Below are 23,227 nucleotides of genomic sequence, written 5' to 3'. Positions count from 1 at the left end.
GGAAAAGTAGGCATTTGTTTTCTTTGTTTTGCTGCTCCAGTTCCATTTAGCAAAATGCATGTTAGAGTAGTCTGTCTGCAAAGAAGAATTCTATGTACACTGGGGACAACACCTGATTCCTGTCAGGCTGCAGAACTGGTCTGAAATCAGAATCCAAACATCCTCTGGTCAGTGCAAGCACAGGCATTCCTCTAATGATTTGGACTTGATGTGATGCAGTATGAATGTCATAGATAATTCAGACCAATGGGGAGAAACAGAATCAAAAACACTGTTTAAACACCTTCCGTCCTCCCGCCTCTCTCTCCTCCCCCCCCCCACTCGACCAATTTAACAGCACAATACATTTGCTAACAAACTTAAACAAAGCCTTTGTTTAAGTTTGTTAGCATATGCATTGTGCTGTTAAAAGCCATATAAAGAATGAATGCCCTCCCTAGCCCTGTTCTCCTTTCAGGAGCAGAGTGCAGCGGGGGGGGGGGGGGGGTAGCCCCAAGTCTTTCAGGTACCCTGTACCCCCTAAAAATCTCTTGCCTGTACAGCGTACTGGAGAGTACCACCGTACTTGCACTACTGGTGCAGAGATAAATTCGCTAAAGGCAGCGCACTGTTGTGCACAAACCGGGGCTCTATCACTTCTCCCAATCTCCCCTCTAGTCTGAAAACCAGCATTGGGTGCCTGGGGCTGCGCCGGACAACTACTTCCTCCCTCCCCTTTCCTCCATCTTTCTGCCTTTCTTCCCCTTCTCCGCACGCTATTGCTGCCGGGGGCGTGGCTTATATTCGTTTACACCAATAGGAAACCACGTCATCTACATATAGCTTATTTGTTCAAAAAAGCCCTCTTTTGCGGGGCTCAAAATACGAACCGCGTGGCACTGGGGGCCCCGGCACCTTTGTAGAGGCTGTGCAAAGCCGCCAAGAGGGCTGCTTGCCTGGCCTGCAAGTCACCCTCAGCGGGAGAGCTGTACAGCCAGGGTGGGGACCCGCGCTCGAGGGGGGATTTCTTAGTGATTTCAGCTCTTTTAGTATTTGTCTAGCAGGTTTCCTGGTGTGCCAGGAAGCCTCTGAGGACGGTGAATATCAGACTTGGGGTGAGCCGTGTTGTGCTCTCAGGGCACTTAGTTTGGGGTAGGGGGTGGGGGACTGTGAATAAGCAGCCTGGGTAATAAAGCGCTCACCAGGCGGGGACGGACGGCGGGAGCCGGCCGCGGTGCGCGCGGTCAGGTGGGGCGGCGTGCACAGCCAATAGTGGCCTGCTGGGGGGGTTGTGGGCCTCTGTGCAGAGACTGCCTGTCTGCGGGGCGTAGGAGAGGTGCGGCGGGGACCAATTCCCCTCCCCCATCTTTGGCGGCATCTCCTCACGGACTCTCCCCCAAGCCATGATTCCTCCCAGCCTCTAGACGTCAGGACGCGGGCAGGCGGCAGCGGCGCAGGCTCGCTCTCCTGCCGAGGCAGCTTCCCCCGCCCGCCCGAGCCCATGGTCCTGGCCGGGGCCGGCTGCGCCGCCAGGGCGCGGTGACATGAGCGTCCCCGCCCCATGTCCAGCCTGCAGCGCCCCATGGCTGCTCCGGCCCAGGCCCCGCTGGGCTCGCTGAGCGCCGAGCAGGCCAAAGGTGAGGGCGTGGGCGTGGGGGCGGGCTGGCGGATAGGAGCCTCCCAGGAGTCCCCCTGCTCCCCCTCCGAAACTTGTCTCGGCCCCCCAGCAAAATGCGGCAGCAGCGCTGGCCCGCGCGCTGCGCGATACCCAGCATCTTGCTCATTGCAGAGGGGGGAAGCGCCCTCCCTGGCCGGCGGAGAGGGAGCACCGCCCCATCCCTAGCCCACTTGCCCCTGCTCCCTTCCCAGGGCCAGGAGCGGGCCTGACTCCTCGGCTCCCCTGGCAGAGAGTGCTCCAGCGCCGCTGGGGAGGGGGGCTTGGGCGGCGCGTCGGCCTCTCACTGCTGTGCCTGTCTGTCCCTAGTGGTTCTGGCCGAGGTCATCAAGGCCTTCGGCTCCCCGGAGAATGCCCAGCGCATGGAGGAGGCCCGGGATAACGCCTGCAATGACATGGGCAAGATGCTGCAGTTCCTGCTGCCCGTGGCCACACAGATCCAGCAGGATGTGATCAAAGCCTATGGCTTCAGTAATGATGGAGAAGGTAGGTTCGCCCTGCTTGGGAAGGCAGAGCTGGGCTGCTGCAGGTTTCCCTTTCCTCCCTTTGTATTTGAGGGTCTCTCCTGGAGCAGGGAGCATACAACCTCGTGGGTCTAGGGGAATGGGCAATGCAAGCAAAATTTCAGTTTAGCCGTTGGTTCCATATGCAGGATTCTCCACCTGTGGCTGCAGCTCCTTTGTCTGGCCACAGGATGGTATCCTTGGTAAACCTACCATCTGGGGAATCTTGTGTCAACAGTTAGACTTGTTCTGAGCTGTTTTCTCTCTTCTCCTTCTCTCTCTTAGGGGTCCTGAAATTTGCCAGACTGATAAAATCTTATGAGTCCCAGGACCCAGAGATTGCAAACATGTCCGGGAAGCTAAAAGCCATGTTCCTGCCTCCAATGACACTGCCCCCACATGGGGCTGGGACAGGGGGTGTGGCTGCCTCCTGAAACTGGGACCCTCTGCTGGCCTTCCTGGTCAAGGTCACATGACACTCAGTGTGTGAGAATTTTTGCCTAGTTATATTCCAGGACTGCTCTCCACCATTATCATCAGTGTGCTGCAATTGGTCAGAAGAGCCACCTACTTCCTGGAAGCTCTGCAGCAACTGGCTTCTTTGTGCATCTTTGATTTTTGTGCTTGTGAATAAAAGCTGCTTTGAAAATGTCCCCCTGTGTTTCTGAGTGAGTCTTTGTCCAGTCTGGATCCTACTGCTGCTTCCTGGGAAAAAGGGCACTCCTCACTGAATTTAAGGCAGAAGAGAGTTCTGGTTATCTCCTCCCCTACTGGTAACCCTGTAATCCTTGTGGCTCTGCCTTGAGGAGACAGCACGTTGCGTGAGATAAATTAGAGGAAATAGAAATCATGACCCCCCCCCCCATACCACACATCTTAGCCTGGAAGTAAAAGGCTTGAAACCAGTTAACATTTTCTAAACATCCAACCTTGTAGGCCCAGCAGGGAGTGCTGTAGGCCAGCACTGAGAGGCAGCAGAGTGAAGGGGGTTCAGAACTGGAACAGCAGGCATGTAGGTGTGGGGCTATATGTATATCTCTCAACCTGCCAAGACCCAAGAATCGGATGCAATGGCTCTGTCTAGTTTTGGAAAATAGGTTGTGTTTAAAAATGTGGTAGCAGAGACTACTTAATAACACATGTTTATACTAGTTTAGGTGTGTTTAACACTTTTAGCGGGATCCTAGGGTTGATCACCACAAGGTAACATGTTTCTAAAGGTGTTAAACTGTCTTCTTAAAAGACAGTGTTTAACAATGTGTAAATTAAAAGATGTTGGCTAAAGTATTCTTAAACACAATTTATTTTCCTAGTCTAGACAGGGCCAATGTGTGACAAAGACCCAAAATGAGGGGCACAATACATTATTGATGCATGAAATTTAAGAAGCTGCACAATTCTTGAGAGTAAAGGCCTCTATAACTCAGGGTGGGTCTACAGTAGAAAATTAGATTGACCCAGATACGTCGCTCAGGGATGTGACACCCCTGACTGATGTAGTTAAGCTGACCCAAGTCCCTGTGTAGGCAACACTAGATTGACGGAAGAATTCTTCCGTTACCCTAGGTACCACCTCTCGGGGAGGTGGATTTACTGCAGTGATGGAAGAACCCTCCCATTGCTGTAGTAAAGGTCTACACTGAAGCAGCACAGTGGTATTTTAAGTGTAGACCTCCAGGTGCTTCCTTGGCTTTAGAGGCTGATAAAAGGGACCTGTGGTGGGAGAAATAGATAGACCTGTAGCATTTAAAGTGTAGACATAGCCTCAGCCTCATGATCTGCATTTCTGATATTAATTTTCAACAATAAAAGTGAGGGGACACCACATTTGTGGGGAATGTAGGTACACTGGGATTTGAATGAGGGGCATTTGACTGATGTGACTTCAGGGCAGGAATGAAGGCCAATGACAGAGCTGTGTGGGAACTGTGTGCAGGGGGGCTGCAGGGCAGGACTGAGGGGCATTGGCAAAGCTGTGTGGGGAGCCCAGCACTGGAATAGCAGGGGGGCTGCAGGGCGGGACTGAGGGACATTGGCAGAGCTGTGTGGGGAGCCCAGCACTGGAATAGCAGGGGGCTGCAGGGCAGGACTGAGGGACATTGGCAGAGCTGTGTGGGGAGCCCAGCACTGGCATAGCAGGGGGCTGCAGGGCAGGACTGAGGGGCATTGGCAGAGCTGTGTGGGGAGCCCAGCACTGGAATAGCAGGGGGCTGCAGGGCAGGACTGAGGGACATTGGCAGAGCGGTGTGGGGAGCCCAGCACTGGAATAGCAGGGGGCTGCAGGGCAGGACTGAGGGGCATTGGCAGAGCTGTGTGGGGAGCCCAGCACTGGAATAGCAGGGGGCTGCAGGGCAGGACTGAGGGGCATTGGCAGAGCTGTGTGGGGAGCCCAGCACTGGAATAGCAGGGGGGCTGCAGGGCAGGACTGAGGGGCATTGGCAGAGCGGTGTGGGGAGCCCAGCACTGGAATAGCAGGGGGCTGCAGGGCAGGACTGAGGGGCATTGGCAGAGCTGTGTGGAGAGCCCAGGACTGGGAGGGCCCAGAGCTGTGGCTCAGGCAGCAGCTTCCAGGTGACCAAGTTTTATTTGCTTATGTGTTCTCTGTGATTCTATTACCAGTCCTCCAGTGAGGGCGTAGACTTAGTGGGGAGGAGGCGGGGAGAACAGGCAGTTCCTCCCTTGCTCACCTGCCCACCCCCTCAGGTTGGATGTCCCCTCCCCCACTTGCCTATCTATTTATTAACTCCGCTCAGGGAGAGATTTGCAAGTGGTGAGACGGAAGCCCTTTGTCCTGGGCCCGGTTGCCTGATCTCAGGCTTCTTCCTTCTCCCTCTGCCCCACCTCACCCCAACTCTTGTGACCATGTGGGGGGGGGGGGAAGTATTAGGGCTGGAGAGGTAAGTGGCATTCAGAGCCTTACTGATTGGATTAGATGCAGACGAGTCAGGGGACTCTTACCAGCCCTGATCTAGGAATGTCAGGTAGGGTGACCAGATGTCCCGATTTTATAGGAACAGTCCCGATTTTGGGGTCTTTTTCTTATATAGGCTCCTATTACCCCCCACCCCCATCCCGATTTTTCACACTTGCTGTCTGGTCACCCTAATGTCAGGTCCGTTAACCATCTTGTCCCAGGCCTCATGAAATTAGCCATGCTTTCCCTCTGGGTGCTATCCCCACTCCATGGGTCTGTAACAATCTTCAGTCCTGCACCCCCTTCCCAGGAAATTCTTCCTGTTTCCTTGGTATCTTCAGTATTGTTTATCTCCTTTTCTCTAGGCTCCTCTGACTGAGAGCTGCCGTACTCCATCCCCCTGAGCCTCTCTTCCTTCCTTCTCAGTGGGGACCCCTGCTGCCGGGGACCTGATGCCATCCTGTGGGTGAGTGTATTTCTCCAGGGGGTTTGTTGGCTTTAGGGTCTGATCAAAGGGGCCTGTGGTGGGAGAAATAGATAGGAAGTGAGAGGCAGACGGGGAAGTGAAGACCCTAGAGGGAGTGGGCAAGGGGGCTATAAGGGAGCAGGAGTGATGGGATTCAGCAGGGCTGTATTGGGGGTCAGTACTGCTCACCCTAGCAAAAGTAACGGCTCATTTGCATTGAAGCACAGATGGGGAAGGGATTGGCCCATGTCCCATGGCAAGTCAAAGGCAGAGCCATGAATAGAACCCCTGAGGCCAGGCCTCTCCCCACTCTAAACCACTCGCCCTGCTCCCCTTCCAGAGCTGGGAATTAAACCCAGCAGTTCTGACACTCACCAAAAGTGTTTGCTATGCAGATTCCAGCAGACAGCACTGCAGGAAGGCACTTTCAGAAAGCTTCCTATACAGCCAAAAGGGCTGGCAGCTGAATTGTTTTGAAATGACTGCTGAAATTCTGAATTCTGCAGAAGGGTCTGGATTCCACAGTGTCACAAGAGTCACGGAGCCTAGCATACCGGGGGTCCCCTCCACCGTGGCTTGAGCCACGTGTCCCTGGCTGACATCTAAGCCATGGTCAGTACCCAATGAATTGAAGTGCTTAGCGCTGTAGAGTTGTCAGTGAGAATGGAATGAGGACCCTTAATGAGGTCTCTCCTCTCCCTCCCTGCTCCCATGCCCATGGTACAAGAACACTGGGGCATAGCTCCAATGCTCATTCTTCCCGTCTGTCTTCCACTCTCTCTTTTCTCCTCTGGAGGAGGGACCAGGCAGAGCATTAACATAGCAACTGCCAGATCTGGTCTGTCTAGTCCAGTCTTCTGTCTCTGACAGTGGCCGCAGCCAATTACTTCAGATTAATGTGTAGAAATCCCTTGGTTTATTGTGCAATAACTTGTTTCCAGGAGAAGTTTCTTCCTTACCCACCTTAGTTAGTGATTGGGTTATGTTCGGCAGCAGGAGATGTACTATCCTGCTGTTTTTTCTTATCTAATGTAAATGTGGATGTTCTTGTTAGCCATATAAATGTCCAATCCTTATATGAATCCTGCTAAGCCCATGGTATCAGAGAGACAAGGTGGGTGAGGTAATATCTTTTATTGGACTAACTTCTGTTGGTGAGGGAGGCAGAGCTCTTCTTCAGGGCCTCACCAACAGAAGTTGGTCCAATAATAGATAACTACTTCACCTTCATTGTGTCTCTTATATCCTGGGACTGACGCGGCTACAACTACACTGCATACAAGTCCTTGGTATGGCAGTTTGCAGTGCTGAATTCCACAGACTAATAACACGTATTTAAAAAACAAATTCCTTGTATCAGCTTTACATTAGCTCCCTTTCAGTGTCATTGACAGTCCCCTTGCTCATATGTTATGAGAAACAGTGCATAGGAGTGCCTGATTCACCTTCACTATCCAAGTCCGTATTATTATTAGACAGACAGCATAGTCAGGAGACCTAGTTTCTGTTCCAGGCTCTGTCACTGACTTGCTGAGTTACCATAAGCAAGTCACTTTCCTCTCTGTGCCTTTTCACCTCTCACTCTTTGGCCTGATTTACCCTTAAAAATTAGCTCAACCTAGCTATGTTGCTCAGGCAGGGGGGTGAAAAATTTTGCACCCTGGGCACCATAGTTAGGTTGTAAGCCCCAGAACAGACATGGCTAGGTTGAGGGAAGGATTCTTCTGTTGACCTATTTACTAGGCCTGGTCAACCTAATTTCCAAGTGTAGGTATAACTGCGTTGCTCAGGGGTGTAAAAAATCCACCCGCCTGAGCAATACAGTTAAACCAATCTAATCTCCAGTGTAGACAGTGCTAGGTCCCCCAGAGAATTCTCCCGTCAACCTAGCTACCGCCTCTCTGGGAGGTGGAATACTTATGCTGACAGGAGAGCTACCTCCCGTTGGCATAGGTAGTGTCTTCGCTGATGCGCTACAGTGGCTCAGCTACACCACTGCAGTGTTTTAAGAGCCCTTAGAGAGATGGATTTACTACATTGACAGAAAAAACCCTTTTGTCACTGTAGGAGGTGACAGCTGCAGCTGTGCTGCTGCGGTGCTGGGAGTGTAGACATGGCCTTTGTTTTGTCTATTTAGACTGTAGGCTCTTTGAGGCAGAGGCTATCTCTGTGTCTAATATAAATGCATTGCCTAGCACAACGCATCTCAAGTCTCTAGTTGCTGCCCTACCGCTACTGTCATGTATACATTTCTTGTCCCCTCTTATTTGTTACCTCTCTAAACTGTCCCAGTCTTTCCAGACCTGAGAGAGGGTAACTAGAGATGAGCACAGTGTTCCAGGTGAGGACATCCCACTGATTGGTGCAACAACATTGGTATAGCTCCAGTAATTCTTCTCCATCCCATTGGTCTGCATCTTAAAGCCTTGTTGGATTCTTTGATGGCTACTGCCCGTTAAGCAGACGTTTCATTGAACCTCCACAAGGACACCCAGGTTCCAGTTAATTTAGAACCCAATAAGATGTAGGATGAGTTCACATTATTCCTTGCAATGTCTGTTACCTTGCACTTGTCAGCAGTGAATTCAATCCACCATCATGCTGCCTGTTCATCTTACTTGGGTAGCTCCTTCTGAAATTTTTCACTGTTTTATCCTGTCATGACCAACATAAATATTTTGGTGTCATGTACAAATGTTGCCACCTCACTGCTCACTCTCTTTGTCAGATCAGTAAGAAATATGTTAAATAACCGTCCCATTACAAAACTGTGGGGCATTCTACTCCTAACCCTGTGTCACAATGGAAATTGCCCATTTATTCTACTCCTTGTTTCTCTTAGACAGTTTCCATTCCATGACAGAATTTCACCTCTCACCCCATGCTACTTGCTTTTCTTAGCAGTCTCTTGTAAAAGCCTTTAATAAAGGTTTTTTGAAAGCTATGTCAGCCAGTTCTTAATCCACTATTTTATTGATAAATTCAAAGAATTATAATAGATGTTCCTTTGCAGAAGCTGTGATGTTTGTCCCTGTTTGTTATGTTCACACAGAGGGTTGGTTTATAATGCTATTTTTAATCATTGTTTCAGCCAATTTTCCTGGTACAGAAGTAAGACTCTCTGGTCTGTAATTCCCATGGTCACACTTAGCGCCTTTTTTCAAGGGTTGGTACATTGGCTCCCCTCCGGGATAGTTGCTGATTTTAATGAGAGTTGCATATTCTTGGTAGCAGCTCATCTGGTGAGTTTTATTTTTGCCCGGGTGCCTATTGCTGTTTAACTCCTCCTTCTGCTACCCTAGTGACCATCAGAATTGATCTCTGTGATCTCAACCTGCCCCTGCTACAGTGGAGCAGTAATTTCTGCCTACTGTCTACTGGACAGTGATGCCTTTGAATCATTGACATCTCTAACAAGATGTCTTTGTCTAACCTGAGTGCTCCTTAGCACCTATTGGCTGCTGCCCAGTCCTAGTTGAAGCAATTCCCCAAACTTTATTATTTTTCTGTGCCGGTAATCTAGTTCCTTGCTAAGGTGCTGCCCATTCCTTGTATAAATTCTCTCCCTCCCCCTGCCCCCCTTCAAATTCCTGTGCCAATTAAATGTAAATCCCTCTTCTTAACATCAGCTTCGTAGCCATATGTTGAGACTCTGAAGTTCCCCTAACCTAACTAGTCTTTTGTATGGAACTAGAAGTGTTTCAGAGCTGCAAAGCCCCTGGAACTAAGCATTCTTTCTAGCAATCTAAATATAGCTTCCAGGACTTCTCTCCTACACTTCCCTGTGTCATCAGTTTCAGAGTGTACCACAGGCTCCTCCTCAGCCACCACTAGTAGTCTGTCTAGATGTGTAGGATCTGCCACCTTTGTAGCTGGTAGAAAAGTCACTGAACAGTTCTTACAGTCACCAGTTATCAATAGTCTAATGATCAAATCTCCACAAAATACTCAGCCTGTGTACATCTCACATCTGTATCCCCATCTTCTGGAGCACCCTTCTTGTGGTGAGGAGGAAGGACCAGCCTCCTCTACCTCTCTTTGGAAGATGGATCCCATTTCTTTGACCCCCTAGTTCTCCACTTCTCCCCCTCAAATGGAGGATTGGGAAAGTCAGTTCTAACATCCCTATATTCCATAGCTATTAATATTTCTCTCTGCATCTCCAGTTCAGCTACTTTGGACTTAATATGCTGTATTTGGACTCTGCAGGCCCCATGCTGCTTGCACCAGGTGATGCATATGCCATTTGGTTGTGTAAGTATATGTGCTGCACTCTGAACAGTAACCTGGGTAGCCCCAACCCTGGCTAATCCACTGATGCTCTTCATCTCTCAGGCACATCCCAAAAGGATGATCAAGGGCAGGCAGAGCAAGGAAGGATGGTCTTGTGGTTAGAGCACTAGACTGAAATTTGGGAGACCTGGGGTCAATGCCTGGCTCTGCCACAGACTCTTTGGGAAAGACACTTCATCTACCCTATGCCTCAGTTCCCCATCTGTAAAATGGGAATAACTTCTCTACCTTGTAGGAGTGTTGGGAGGGCACTTTCTTTCATGCTAAGCTAGATAGTTCAGAATAGCTGAGTACAGTCTCAGCTGCTTTCAGACCTCCATGGAGTGGCTTACCTGGTGGCAACAGACATTGTGGGATGGGACTAATTGCACCACTGCAGCTGCTGGGCCAGCATTTGCTGTCTGCATTGGCCCTGCAGCTGTGCAGTGACCCCGTACAAGTTGCAATGATGCTATGATCTGCTCTGCACCATTGCAAGAAGCTTTGTGTGTTTGGTGTGAAGCATGTTACTGACATGTTGGTGGGGAGGGGAGTTACAATGCCCAAATGCGTGAGTGTAGACCGGGCCACAGAAGAGGTCACCAAAGTAACCCCTCCGTGGGTGGGCGGGGAACACACCAAGAATAACTGAGAAGAAAAAGGGGGGGGGGAGCCAAAAGGAGAAGCAGAAGTTTGTGCAAAGCAGCTCAGGGCTGAGGAGCTGATGGCTCAGCGACGCTTCCTGTTCCCTGACTTGTGTGCTATCTGAGCCACGCACTTGCCTTTCTTCTGTTTGTGCCCCGCCACAGGGAGAGTGTGAGTGAGACGGGGAGAGAAGGGGAGTCAGAGTCAGAGAGAGGCAGATGGACTGAGAGAGGGGGACACTGGAGAGGTAGATGGCCAGAGTAACGCATTGGGAGCTCAGCATTAGGGAGTTGAGCAGAGACAGCAGACGCTTACTTCCCTTTTCTTGTCAGCATTAAAAGCTCTTTTCTTCACGTTTTTCAAGTTCCTTTGGTTGTAGCTACCCAGCTCCTTGGCTGCTCTCCCTCGACGATGGTGAGGTAAGAGGGGAGCTGAGAAGGTGGTGCGGGTGGGACAGGTGTTGGGGAATCATCTCACTTGCTCTATCCCACTCACCCCCAGTACAGTCCTTTCCTGGGGATGGGTCTGGGATCATACCCCAGGGGTGTGTGACAGAGGACCTTCCCAGGCCATCTGTTGTACGACCCCCTCAAGGGTTGGGATCCTTTTTGGGGGACCACTCTGCTTACTGTACAGACCCCTCATGGAGGTATGGCTGTATACCCTCTGTCTGTCAGCGTTTACTTTTTCCTGCTTTTCTGCTCTCACCTAGGTGGTTCCACCGGGACCTGAGTGGACTGCAAGCTGAGGCCTTACTCAAGGGACGAGGAGTTCATGGAAGCTTCTTGGCTAGACCCAGTCGAAAAAATCAGGGAGATTTCTCCCTCTCTGTCAGGTGGGTAACTCAGACCCCATCCTGCCACATTGTTGCCATCCCAGGGATATGTGGATGCTTCGCTCTCTGCCCCTTCCCTTTCCCGTGGCCCCTTTCTGCCTATACCATCCCCAGGATATATATGGGGCTGTGCTTTCCAGCCCATCACTCCCTCCCTTCATCCTGCCCCCTGCCCAAAAGATACCCGAGGGGCATCATTGTCTGACCCACCCTCCGTCTCTACTTCCTGGCCCCATTCCCCCTGCACCCCGTCCTGGGAGGGACTTTACTTTCCCTTCCCCTTTTCCTGAACCTCTCCTGTACTTCACCAGACTCCTCTCTGCCTCATCCCTCAGGGTGTGTGACCAGGTGACCCACATTCGTATCCAGAACACCGGGGATTATTATGATCTCTATGGAGGGGAGAAGTTTGCCACGCTGTCTGAACTGGTGGAGTACTACACACAGCAGCAGGGTTCACTACAGGATAAAGATGGGACTGTAATAGACCTGAGGTATCCACTGAATTGCTCCGATCCCACTACAGAGAGGTATGGAGTAAGCAGAGCAACCACGAGTCTTTTACTGAGGGGCTAATGCCCACCCTCACAGCCTCGTCCTGCACACCTGTGAACTGAGGGGCTAATTCCCGTGGTACGCCCCTCTTCACCCCCCTGAACACAGTTTTGGTACCAGACTGTCTGGGACTGAGAGCATAGCCCAGCCCCTACTCCAGAACTAACTAAATATAAAATGCCCCCCTCTCCGGTCCTTTGCACGCAAGTCTGTGAAATTCAATGTGGGCCCTGCTTATATTTGGCAACTTTGACTTCCGCTGTCTCATCGGTTTTGCTATTTATAACTTGTTGCTAAAAGTGAAAATTGTGATGCTAGTTACAAGAAGAGGCCTGCAGTGTATGACCCAATGCCCCTCACTCCTGCCCTGCAGCCCCCCCAGCTATTCCAGTGCTGGGCTCCCCACACAGCTCTGCCAATGGCCCGCAGACCTGCCCTGCAGCCCCCTGCTATTCCAGTGTTGGGCATCCTGCTGATGGACCTCTCAGACTATGCTTTTCCAGTCCCCACTTGGTCTCCCTCCCCTATTTGCATATGTCTTTGGCACTGTGTTCCTAAATCAAATCAGGTGGTTTGCACTGTGTTGTGCTCTCAGCCCCCTGGTGGTGGGTGGCTGTTCCACAGCAGTGCCCCTCGCCCTGGGGCAGGGTTGCGGTCCTGTGTGGGGCGCAGCACGTGTGTCCCTCAGCATTTTGTCTGCTCCAGTCAGGGCCGTTGGCTTGGGCTGGGGCTCTGCAGCTTCCTCCCTTACTATTGCGGTTGGAAACTTCTCTCCCCCCAGCTCTTACGAAAGCTCCTTTTCTCACTCTCTCTCCCTGAGAGATTTTCCATCACGTGTCTTCCCTGAGCTGGGCCACAGGGGGGTTAACTATTTCCTCTCTGCAGATGGGGAGAACAGAGGCCCAGCCCTGCAATGAGACAGGGCAAAAAGAGCCCCTTGCCCTGGCAGGAAGGGCTGCCTGCCTCCAGCCCCCCCAGAACCCCAGGCTGGGAGGAGCCTGCCCTAGGTGTCTGAAGACAGGCCAGCTCCTGTAAGGTGTGATGAGGTTTTCTTCATTGCCTGGCCCCACTCACGTGATCAAGGTCAGGGTGACAGAGGATTTATATCACTGTTGTGTGACAGCCAGGATCCACAGCCATTTACTTCAGTGTTAGTGGGTGTGTAAATCACAAACTGAACCTCGATGGCTTGCTAATCACACAGCCATTTCTTGCTCTCCAAACAGTTCCCTCTGCCCCTAAGCTAACATGCAAAATGATCAGCCGGTAGCACGTGCTTTTACTGAGTCACCACAGCCCGATGCTCAGATGAAGAAGAAATGTTGGGAATCGTTTTGGTTTGTGAGTGGTTTCATTAATCTGTTCAAGGTAGAAACAGACCGTGAAGAGTTGGAAGCCACATTACAGCAACCACTGAAGCACAGCCTGGACTTCAAAACAGGCGCATGAAATTGCCACAGCACTGATTAAATGTGAAAGAGGGGCCAAGTGAGCAGCTTATTGTCATGCCAAACGTGCCTGGGAATAGTGGCCTCAGAAAGAGTATTTGAAGTAAATAGGATTCATTTACCAACTACTTCTGAAAGAAAATTTGACAAACTCAAATAAGAAAACACAAACGACCCAGCTAACAGCTGAGGAAATCCTTCTAGCTGGATGGTCGAGAGGAGCAGTCCAGGGATCTCCAATCTGACTGGGACCATCAAGAGGAAATTGCTGATGATGGGACCATGTACAGAGGAGGTTGTGTCATAATACAACACAGCATGAAGTGAGAAGTACTGATCATAATCCATGGCCTGCAGCTGGGTACTAAGAATGCAAAAGAGAGCTGGAGGTGGCCTAGTCCAGCCACACAAGAATGCTGCCACAAAGGTAGTAAAATTTAAATACAATACCTCCGTCAATAGAGGAAGCCAAATGCAAAGGGATGGCTGACATCACATGAGATACATGATCACCCTTGGTCTAGGGTAGAGCTAGATCAGGGGTCAGCAACCTTTCAGAAGTGGTGTGCCGAGTCTTCATTTATTCATTCTAATTTAAGGTTTTGCGTGCCAGTAATACATTTTAACGTTTTTAGAAGGTCTCTTTCTATAAGTCTATAATATATAACTAAACTATTGTTATATGTAAAGTAAATAAGGTTTTTTAAATGTTTAAGAAGCTTCATGTAAAATTAAATTAAAATGCAGAGCCCCTGGACCTGGGCAGTGTGAGTGCCACTGAAAATCAGCTCGGCACGCATGCCATAGGTTGCCTACCCCTGAGCTAGATCTACTAGAACTAAATAGGAACCTCTTATTAGTGAGCAAGTACGCAGCTTCTTAGAAGATTGAGCCGTTGCAGACCATGCTGAGTAGCAAGGGAATAACCACTGTGAAGCACTGAGCTCACCAGGGGATTCCAGACGTGTTAGTAGCAGAGAATGGCTCACAATTCACGAGTGGCTCATTTCTGCTGTCCACATTAATGTATCAGTTCCACACCGCATGCCACGCCCTTATGTGCACTCAAATGCAGTCATTTAGCAGAAATGTTGGTACAAATAGCAAAGAACTCGAGAATCAAAATAAAAAAGGGTCCTGACAAATTCATGGAATCCCTATTTAGCTTTGTGAGTCTATCACAACTCACCTCACAGGCTTCCTTAGAGTCCCCAGTTCAGAGACCTTAGTGCCACCAGCTAATAGACTTCTTCAGCCAGAGACCAGTGACCCTGGAGTGCTTACCAAAGAGCAAGAAACTGCAACATAAGAAAATTGACAAGAACGCTGGAGTCACCCCAATGCAAGCAAGAGAGAATGTTAATTCCAAAAAGGATGGGGCTGGAAACCTTGTCAACAGCTGCACCACTCACTGAGAGGTAGTGTCATAGCCTCTCCTGAGGTTCAGTCCTACAGGAGGAACAGAAGAAATCTAGACAAAACCAAGGAGTTTCCATTGGCGCTCTGTATCTAGCGGACACGTAAAATGCTACTGAGAAGCCTTGTGCAATAGGAGAAGTAACACACGTGCCTAGTGACTCACAATGAAAACTACCAAGAGTAGTGAACAGAGACAGACCTACCTCAATGGCCAAACAGATCCCTGCCGAAGGACCTGTTCTGGGACTAGGAAGTGGCTGTGTGATCTGAAAGCCATCAAGCTTCAGAGATCAGAGATGACACGTGTCCAATTAGAGTCAGAATAACCTTCTCCTTTGTCAGGGGATGCAGGTTATTTACCCAGATCAGGCAATCTAGACATCCCATCTGTGTATGTGATATTGAACTGGCTGTACTGGTTGGGCATTTGTATTATGTTTCAGGTGCATTTCATTTTCCAAATAAAGGGGGAATTGTAACTGTAGCTACTTACATCACTGGATACTGACCCCGGCTGTGCCCTGCAGTGAGTCACTGGGTAGTGACCCCTGCTGTGTTAGCCTCACCCCCGTGAGGGGACTGGGCCAGAACATACAGCTCTTAACATCGCCCCGCCTCCCCCTGTGTCTCACAGTTATTAAACCTGTCTTCCACTTAGCTTTCCTCGGGCTCCCTGCCCCTGGCTCACCTGTCCCTTCTGTTCCAGGCCCCATCCACCTTGGCACCCCTCAGGTCCTGCCCCTCCTGGCTTCGCTCAGCCACAGGCACCTTCCACTCATCTCCCCTCTAACTCTTGGTCCCTCCACTTCTTTCCCCCATACATCATCCCCATGTGCCCCAGGTCCTGTACCTCACTTGGCTTCCCTCTGGCCCTGCAGTCCCCCGCTCTTGTCTGACCCTGTCCCATTTTCTCCCAGGTGGTACCATGGGCATCTATCTGGCCCAGCAGCTGAGTCTCTGCTCCAGTCCAAGGCCATCCCCTGGACTTTCCTGGTGCGTGAGAGCCTCAGCAAACCTGGTGACTTTGTCCTGTCTGTCCTGACTGACCAACCCAAAGCTGGGCCTGAAGCCCCACCAACTGGGGCTGCTGGCACCCCTGGGGCTCGGCTTAAGGTCACCCATGTCAAGATCATGTGTGAGGTGAGAGGGATGGGGTGAGGTGCAGGGAAGGGAGCAAGCAGAGGGAGGGAAGGAAACATTTATCTATGGCAGCTGTTTGATCTATTTTTACCAACAGGAAGATATGGAAACTGCTGGAATGTTTTTGTATCCAACAATGTATATGAAATCCATGCTAAGGGCTTGGCTGCCTACTGTCGGGTTCCTTAGTCCTTGCCTGGTCTGAGCAGTGGCTGTGGGGGATGGCTGATTTTGCTGCATCCAGGATGAGGGAGGAGTCTAGTGCAGACACAAGTGGCAGGAAGACAGGAAGGGAGCTGGGTAGCAATGGGAGCTCCTACATTGGACGGAGCAGAGATGTGCAGAGCCTCAAAGGAGCCTGTGAGATTGAAGGAGAGTTGAATCTGAAGCCTGAACCAGACAGTTATGCACCTGGGACAGGGAACAAAGTGTGACACAGGGAGGCCAGAGAGGAAGATAGCGGAGAGAAGGAAGGTCAGTTGTTTCTGGTCTCCTTGGCTCTATAGGGTTCTTCAAACTTCATAGGGAGTTCCAGAAATGAGCTACTGAGCTGTGATGAGAAGCTGAGGAGCTACAAGCCTCTTGCAGGAGAGAAGACCTTGTTGAGGTCCCTAAGCCTAGTCTGGTGGATAAGATCAACCCACACATTACTAGGTCTTCTCTCACTCCATACTATGATCCTTCTTTGAGGATGATCCTGGTTTGGTCCTGCTTTGAGCAGGGGGTTGGACTAGATGACTTCCTGAGGTCTCTTCCAACCCTAATCTTCTATGATTCTAACATGGGTGGGTTTGGGACAGTGGAGAGTGTATGCAGGTGAATTATGGGGAAACAAAACAACTAACCTTAAACAAGAGCTGGGGGGGAAGTTGACTTCCCTGGGTTTCCACCCATGCAGCAGGACACCCGGGGTCAGCTCACCAACTTACAAGTTTGATGGTACCAGAACAAGCTCTCAGTTGCTCATCATGCCAGGAGGGTGTGACACATACCACATGAGATGCGGTGCTTCAAACTCAACAGGGCAAGACCTACAAGACCTACCCAGGGCTTCATGTCCTAGTGTAACAACCTCCCATGGCACTGGTTGTAAGATACACCATGGGGGGCAGTGGGTCCATTAGGTGATGTGAATAACACAGCTTTACTCTCTCCAGAATGGGAGATACACAGTCGGAGGTGCTGAGATGTTTGACAGCTTGGCAGACCTAGTGGAGCATTTCAAGAAGACTGGAATCGAGGAGGTGTCCGGATCCTACGTGTACCTGAGACAGGTAAATGGGCTCCTTATGTCAGGGATACTTTTGGGGGCTTCACCCTCTGTCCCTGTCTACAGCATGTGTCCATCTCTGTCCTATCCCTCTTGCTTACCAAGCCTTTCCCTTCTTCCTTATCCAGCCCTATTATGCCACCAGAGTAAATGCGGCAGACATTGAGAACAGAGTGCATGAACTGAACAAGCAGAGCCTGGCTGAGGAGACAGCCAAGGCTGGATTCTGGGAGGAATTTGATGTAAGTGATTGTGTTGTGACTGTCTCCATGTTCTGGGAGACCCTGCTCCCAATCTCATTCTCTTTCCCTACTCCATTAATGGATTCATCCCTATCATGACCTATGTCAGGTCATCTCTGAACCTGGCCCCCATTACCACAGAATCTGAACGCCTCACAATCTTCAATGAATTTATCATCCCCACACCCCTGTGAGCTAGGGCAGGGTATTAGCCCCATTTTGCGGCTGGGGAACTGAGGCACAGGAAGGCTGTGCAGAGCAGGGAACTCAACCCAGCTCTCACGAGTCTCCTAGGCTACTACCCTAGCTACTGGACCATCCTTACTCTCTGTGCTCCCATTCCCCTCAGTGCTCCCCACACCAATCACAGCGGGTTGCTCTGCCGTAACGATTACTCTTCCCCTCTCAGAGCCTGCAGAAACAGGAGGCCAAGCATCTGTATGATCGGCATGAGGGGCAGAGACCTGAGAACAAGGGAAAGAACCGGTATAAGAACATCTTGCCCTGTGAGTCCTGCCCTCCCATCAGGAAGACATCCAGGGGCTGCATGTTCCTGCCTCAGCGGGAGGGCCTGACACATAGAGGGGCAGTGAAGACCTGGCAGAGCCCTGCCTAGAGTTACCCCAGAGGAAGCCTCAAACTGGCTGGGGTTTATTTGCCGTCCCGTGGGGGATGAGCTACACGGGGCCCCTGACTGGGTATTTAAGGCCATAAAGGATTTAGTGAGAGGCATTGCCTCCTCTGCATGCCCTTGTGGGTGTGGGTGTGCATGCTCATCTGGATACACTGGCTCATTGGGCTGATCCGGCTCAGAGGGTAAGTGGGGGGCACTGGGTTATATGGTCCTGTTAGTCTGATCCAGTATGAGGGATGGTGGGGAAACAGGGTTTGATGGGCCCATTGAATTAATCCAGAGTGTAGGGAGTGGGCTACATGTGGGACCAATGCCTGAATTTTGGGGTGGGGGGATACCTCAGTGTTGTGTTAACCCCTTCCTTGCCTCCCTAGTTGATCATTCTCGAGTCATCCTACAAGGCAGGGACCCAAATATCCCCGGAGCAGATTATATCAATGCCAACTACATCAAGGTGAGCCTCCAGGAATGCTGCCATGTCTTGGGGAGGGGGCACAGGACACCTGGTTCCTGTAACCCCTTCCCTTCCCTTGTCCATTTGCCCCTCTGTAGAACCAGCTGGTCAGCCCAGATGAATTCACCAAGACATACATCGCAAGCCAGGGCTGCCTGGATGCCACCATCAATGACTTCTGGCAGATGGTGTGGCAGGAAAACTCTCGCATCATTGTGATGACCACCCGGGAGGTGGAGAAAGGGAGGGTAGGTGTCTCAGAGGGCCTGCTGCCATGTCTTGCACCCATCCCTCCTCCTTTCTCCTCCCCGCCCCCAGCTACTCACCGCTTTACCTTTTTTTTTCTTCTGTTAGTCTCCTCGTTTCAGTCATCACCTTTTCTTCTTGTTTCCTCACAGAACAAGTGCGTCCCCTACTGGCCAGAGGAGGGCAGCACCAAAGAGTATGGTCCCTATATTGTGGAGAATATTGGAGAACGTGATGCCCTGGAATACAAACTCCGACAGCTCTGTCTCTCGCCAATCGACAATGTGAGTGCCACGCCCCTGAGCATTAATTGTTCCTGGGACTTTCGCTGTGGCTAAGCCTTCAAGATTGGGAATTAGTGACTGTGGCATTTCAGGTGACATTAGGCAAAGGGACCTGTAACTTTTATGGTCCTGGTTCCAGTCTGGTCCTTGGTTTGGGAGGAGTGGGAGACTGGCAGGCTTGAGGATCAGGAGATGGAGCATGGGCGCTTTCACCCCTAGGTCCCTGTTCCAGTCCAGCTGGAGGGCTTCATTGACCAAATATTGTTTCCCTCTCTCTGTCATTTGTTGTTTGGGAACTAAGTTGGCCTGTTCTCAGTCTGGAGGTTAATGGGCAGAGACCCTCAGTCCCTTTGTCATGCAGGATGGGAACCTAAGGGACTGGGGGACATGGGGAGGATGGGGTGGAACTGTGCACAACCTGCCATATGTGTGTTTTGTTGCCCCCTAGTGTAAGGCTGTGCGAGAGATCTGGCAGTACCAGTACCTGAGCTGGCCAGACCATGGAGTCCCCAGTGAGCCAGGAGGGGTGCTCAGCTTCCTGGACCAAATCAACCAGAAACAAGAGAGCATCCCTGAGGCTGGGCCCATAGTGGTGCATTGCAGGTGGGTGTGGAAGCAGTGCCTGCTCATTTCAATGCTCCTACTGCTGTGCTGCAGGGAGTTGGTTGGCTGACTCCACAGGGGGCAGTCTCCCCAAATGCCACACTCCGCAGTGGTCATGGTCCTGCTGGAAGTGGTCTCTGTAAACTGAACACCCTGATTGCTCAGTCATTAAAGATCGTGTCTGTTCCCTGTGACTCGAGTGAATCCCTTTGTTCTGGCAAATCCAAGTGCTGGCACTTCCATTCCACCTTCCTAAATCCACCCCAAGCTCAGGCTGGAGATCCCATTCTCCTTTCCTGTCCTAATCTCTTGTGTAGTGTTTGTGTGCTGCTGCTAAACAATGCCACGCCACACCCCAGAGGTGGCTGCTTTGTAGCAGTGGGTGCAGGACAGCCTGGGAAACCCTTGGAGTTGCTGCCAGTGGCTGTAAGTTGCTGGAGGAATGTGTATGTATGGTACTGCCATCTCCTGACTTCTGCTTGTGCCCTTGTGTGCAGTGCTGGGATTGGCCGCACTGGAACCATCATCGTCATCGATATGATAGTGGAGATGATTTCAACCAAGGGTAAGATACTTCCCATGCCTATGCTTTACCTGCAGGGCTCTGCCCCATGGTCAGTCTTCTCCGCCAGCTGGGTCCTAAAGGCAACTTCACTAGCTGGGAAATATCAGGCATGTGGGTGAGAAAGCGGTTGCTTGAATATCCCAGGACCTTAATAGCAGGGGAGGGTGACCACACCCCTTTGCCAAAGATCCCACCATAGGGCCAGGGCAGAGGAGAGGTGCAGGGGGCTGCCACTGGGGATTGTAACTGACCCATTGGTGGAAGCCTGGCAATGCCTGCTGGCTGGCTGTCCCGGGATAGTAGTTGGATCTCTGGTGCTCTCATTTGTGGATATAACTGCTCAGTCAGTGGAGTGTTAGTGTTGCCCAGGGATTGGCACTCCCACCTGGTAGACTTAGAGGCAGGCAGGCAAGAAGGGAGTCTGAGTAGCGGGAGAGAACTGAGGGCTGAAGGTACCAGTGTCTCCTCCCACCCTAGGGAGGGGGAACCTGCTGGGATGAGGTTCCGCTAGGATTTTGTCTGGTGACCTCGCAGGCTGGGGATAGGTATATGGTGAGGAACTTATTGCAGCAGCCTTCAGCCCATAACTGCCTCTTTGCCTCTCCCTGTCCCCCAACGCACCACCTCCAGGGCTGGATTGCGATATAGACATCCAGAAGACCATCCAGATGGTAAGGGCCCAGCGCTCAGGAATGGTGCAGACTGAGGCCCAGTATAAATTCATCTACATGGCCATCTGCCAGTTCATAGAGACCACCAAGAAGAAGCTGGATGTTATGCAGGTGAGAATGGGGATGCCGTGCACTCAGTCCCAGGAGATGCTATGCTGCTGGAGGTGCTGTCTGTCATAGCCTGACCATGCCCCATTTCCTCACATCCTAGCCTGGCATAAGGGGCCACGAGGCAGCTGCCCTTTGCCCCCTGCCACGCCCCATTACCCCACACCCCAGCACTGTGCTCTCGCCCATTCTCCAGTCCTCTCTTGTCTCATTTTCTCATGCAGTCTCAGAAGGGGAGATCCAAAGAGTCTGAATATGGGAACATTGCGTACCCACCTGCGCTGAAGAACCAACATGCCAAGGCCTCCCGAAAGTCCTCTAAGTAAGAGCTGTGGCAAATCAGGAGTCCCCCACCCTCCTGGGCATTAGCCGTGCCCTTCCCCACCCCCACCCGGCCTCCCCACCATTCTGGCGCTGCCCTCCTGGCTCTCCATACCCTGCTCACCTCTCTGACTTTCTCGCTGTCTCACAGGCAGAAGGAGGAACCAACAGTTTATGAAAACTTAGAGAACGCCAAAGGAAAGAAAGATGAGAGAGTGCGGAAGCAGCGCTCGTCCGAGAAGGAGAAACTGAAGGGCTCACTTAAGAAAAAATAACCTCCCGCTGCAGGTGCGATCAGGATCTGGGCTGGGATCATATCCTGGCGAGTGGGGGTCGTTCTGTTCTCTGGGTGCCCCAATAAGATCTTCATGTGCAGACCCACCTGACTCTATGGCCTTGTTTATGCGGCATGTTTTGCCAGGATAGCTGTACTGGCAGAGCCCCCTAATGGAGACACAGCATAGAAGGAGTGTTTCTGTCATCAAGTAGCACCATCCCCCTGAAGGACATTCGCTGTGTCAACAGAGGCCCTCTTTTGTCAGCATCTCGCATCTAGGTGGGGGTTTTGCCACACCCCCAGACCAACACAGCTGAGCCGACAACTTTGTAGTGTAGACCTGCATTCTGGCAGTACTTTTCATCTGTTTTCTCTCTCGTTCCAGCTCCCCTCAGCTACGGAAGACACCCTGTCCTAGGTCAAGTGACTGGGATCCCCTCGCTGTCCTTGCACCCTCAGTCCAGTAGGCACGTCCCATCTGTTCTGCTTTCCAGCCTGCTGCTTTAAGATACTTTTTAACAGTCAGATAAATAATATCCTCTTTAATTTTCTTTGGCCACTAATGGCTCAAGCTCATCTCCAGCCCCATTTGTCCTTCGCAAGCTCCTCTTATGGGAGACAGGCCCCCACAGGGGTTAACCTCAACCCCGGCATGAGACTAGCTGCTCCTGCTAAATCAGCTGTTGTTTGACGCTGGCCCTTTAGATGCTTGCTGCTTAACCCCTTTCAGCTCTCCCTTGATCCAAGAGAAAATTCTCTCCCTGCCCACCACCTGTGCCACCATCTCCTCAGCCTTGCGGGTCCACTCGCTTCCTTGTGGTGCTGTAAATACTCATGGATTTGAGGTGTTGGTTTTGTTTTCCTTTGTAAATAAACCAGGAGTTTTGTCCGATTCTTTTATTCTCTGGTGTTTTCAGTTTTCGCCAAAAATTGGGTTTTGTTTTTTAAAATACTTTTGTTTTTGAGCCGCACAGACCTAGCGCAGGGAGTGGAACAGTCGGTTTCCTTGCTTCTGCCAGGGCCTGGTGCATGAACCTGTTAGCAGGTTCTCTCCATATGCCCAAGTGTCATTGCCTTAGGGTGAATTGCCAGTGTGCCAGTCACACCAGGCAGTCCATTGACCTGGGACTGGATTGGAACCAATGCTTGAGTGGTGAAAGGCCCCATATGGTATTCCGAACCCACCCTGAGCCAGCCAGTGCCTCTTACCTGGCCCACCTAGGATCCGGTGCCCTAGAGGTGAAAGGCTCTCTATCCCATTCCCTGTCTCTGGCTGAAGCAGACAGTTCCTTGCGTTGGGATATGGTCAACAACTGTGGATTTTACCCTGTGCAGTCAGTGGCTGAGGTCCTAACTGCTCAAAAACATGCTGTTATTCATGCAGAATAACTTTTTTTTCATTTGAGCCTCTGGAAGGGCATTTCTGGAATTAGCTAATTAAGCCTGGTACTCACACTGATGGTTGGGTAGGGCTTATATAGGGTTGGTTTGCCAAGCACTGAAATGCAGCCACATCTTGGTTCGGAGGCAGTAGCTGTTCAACGGCTGTACAGCAACACTGTCACTTCTTATCCTAAACAATTGTTCAAAGAATTCCATTCCCAATTGTAGCTACAAGCAAAATGTTTGGGATGAGAGAATGGAATGGGCCCTGGACCCTGATTCACAGCCCAACTCTTGGGGAAAAGAGCAGGGTCTGTT

At 51.1% G+C, this 23,227-nt stretch overlaps 2 protein-coding genes and 1 non-coding gene across 6 annotated transcripts; all 3 read left to right on the top strand.

The window, feature by feature from the left end:
* The first annotated feature begins 1,008 nt into the window (after positions 1 to 1,008).
* On the top strand, positions 1,009 to 1,069 carry LOC135873153 (U7 small nuclear RNA). Its single transcript, XR_010561090.1, has one exon. It is a non-coding gene; the product is annotated as a U7 small nuclear RNA (small nuclear RNA).
* C1H12orf57 (chromosome 1 C12orf57 homolog) lies at positions 1,016 to 2,810 on the top strand. Of its 3 annotated transcripts, none has more exons than XM_065416777.1 (3): positions 1,016 to 1,094; positions 1,964 to 2,140; positions 2,443 to 2,810. In XM_065416777.1, exons 2-3 carry the CDS (start codon positions 2,017 to 2,019, stop codon positions 2,589 to 2,591), a joined length of 273 nt encoding a protein of 90 aa, XP_065272849.1. In that variant the 5' UTR covers positions 1,016 to 1,094; positions 1,964 to 2,016; the 3' UTR covers positions 2,592 to 2,810. The 3 variants fall into 3 exon arrangements, with proteins under 3 accessions (XP_065272849.1, XP_065272855.1, XP_065272842.1); XM_065416783.1 differs by lacking the exon at positions 1,016 to 1,094 and adding an exon at positions 1,241 to 1,315; XM_065416770.1 differs by lacking the exon at positions 1,016 to 1,094 and adding an exon at positions 1,505 to 1,616.
* Positions 2,811 to 10,519: 7,709 nt separating this feature from the next.
* PTPN6 (protein tyrosine phosphatase non-receptor type 6) lies at positions 10,520 to 22,419 on the top strand. Of its 2 annotated transcripts, none has more exons than XM_065399881.1 (16): positions 10,520 to 10,873; positions 11,167 to 11,289; positions 11,625 to 11,819; positions 15,629 to 15,851; positions 17,009 to 17,125; positions 17,250 to 17,363; positions 17,773 to 17,869; positions 18,372 to 18,451; positions 18,550 to 18,699; positions 18,850 to 18,981; positions 19,430 to 19,584; positions 20,082 to 20,149; positions 20,780 to 20,931; positions 21,153 to 21,250; positions 21,401 to 21,537; positions 21,912 to 22,419. In XM_065399881.1, exons 1-15 carry the CDS (start codon positions 10,866 to 10,868, stop codon positions 21,522 to 21,524), a joined length of 1,836 nt encoding a protein of 611 aa, XP_065255953.1. In that variant the 5' UTR covers positions 10,520 to 10,865; the 3' UTR covers positions 21,525 to 21,537; positions 21,912 to 22,419. The 2 variants fall into 2 exon arrangements, with proteins under 2 accessions (XP_065255953.1, XP_065255946.1); XM_065399874.1 differs by having other exon boundaries at positions 11,601 to 11,819.
* The last annotated feature ends 808 nt before the right edge of the window (positions 22,420 to 23,227 follow it).

The sequence above is a fragment of the Emys orbicularis genome, chromosome 1, assembly GCF_028017835.1.
Source record: "Emys orbicularis isolate rEmyOrb1 chromosome 1, rEmyOrb1.hap1, whole genome shotgun sequence".
Classification (NCBI taxonomy): domain Eukaryota; kingdom Metazoa; phylum Chordata; order Testudines; family Emydidae; genus Emys; species Emys orbicularis.
This window is presented reverse-complemented; position numbering and strand designations above follow the sequence as displayed.

What these genes read in the sequence shown, in the direction of transcription:
- C1H12orf57 (XM_065416770.1), top strand. Translation starts at nt 1,541, where the DNA reads ATGTCCAGCCTGCAGCGCCCCATGGCTGCTCCGGCCCAGGCCCCGCTG. An exon ending in GAGCGCCGAGCAGGCCAAAG is followed by an intron (nt 1,617 to 1,963) that starts GTGAGGGCGTGG and finishes GTCTGTCCCTAG; the next exon opens with TGGTTCTGGCCGAGGTCATC. An exon ending in CTTCAGTAATGATGGAGAAG is followed by an intron (nt 2,141 to 2,442) that starts GTAGGTTCGCCC and finishes TCTCTCTCTTAG; the next exon opens with GGGTCCTGAAATTTGCCAGA.
- PTPN6 (XM_065399874.1), top strand. An exon ending in TCCGATCCCACTACAGAGAG is followed by an intron (nt 11,820 to 15,628) that starts GTATGGAGTAAG and finishes ATTTTCTCCCAG; the next exon opens with GTGGTACCATGGGCATCTAT. An exon ending in TCAATGCCAACTACATCAAG is followed by an intron (nt 18,452 to 18,549) that starts GTGAGCCTCCAG and finishes GCCCCTCTGTAG; the next exon opens with AACCAGCTGGTCAGCCCAGA.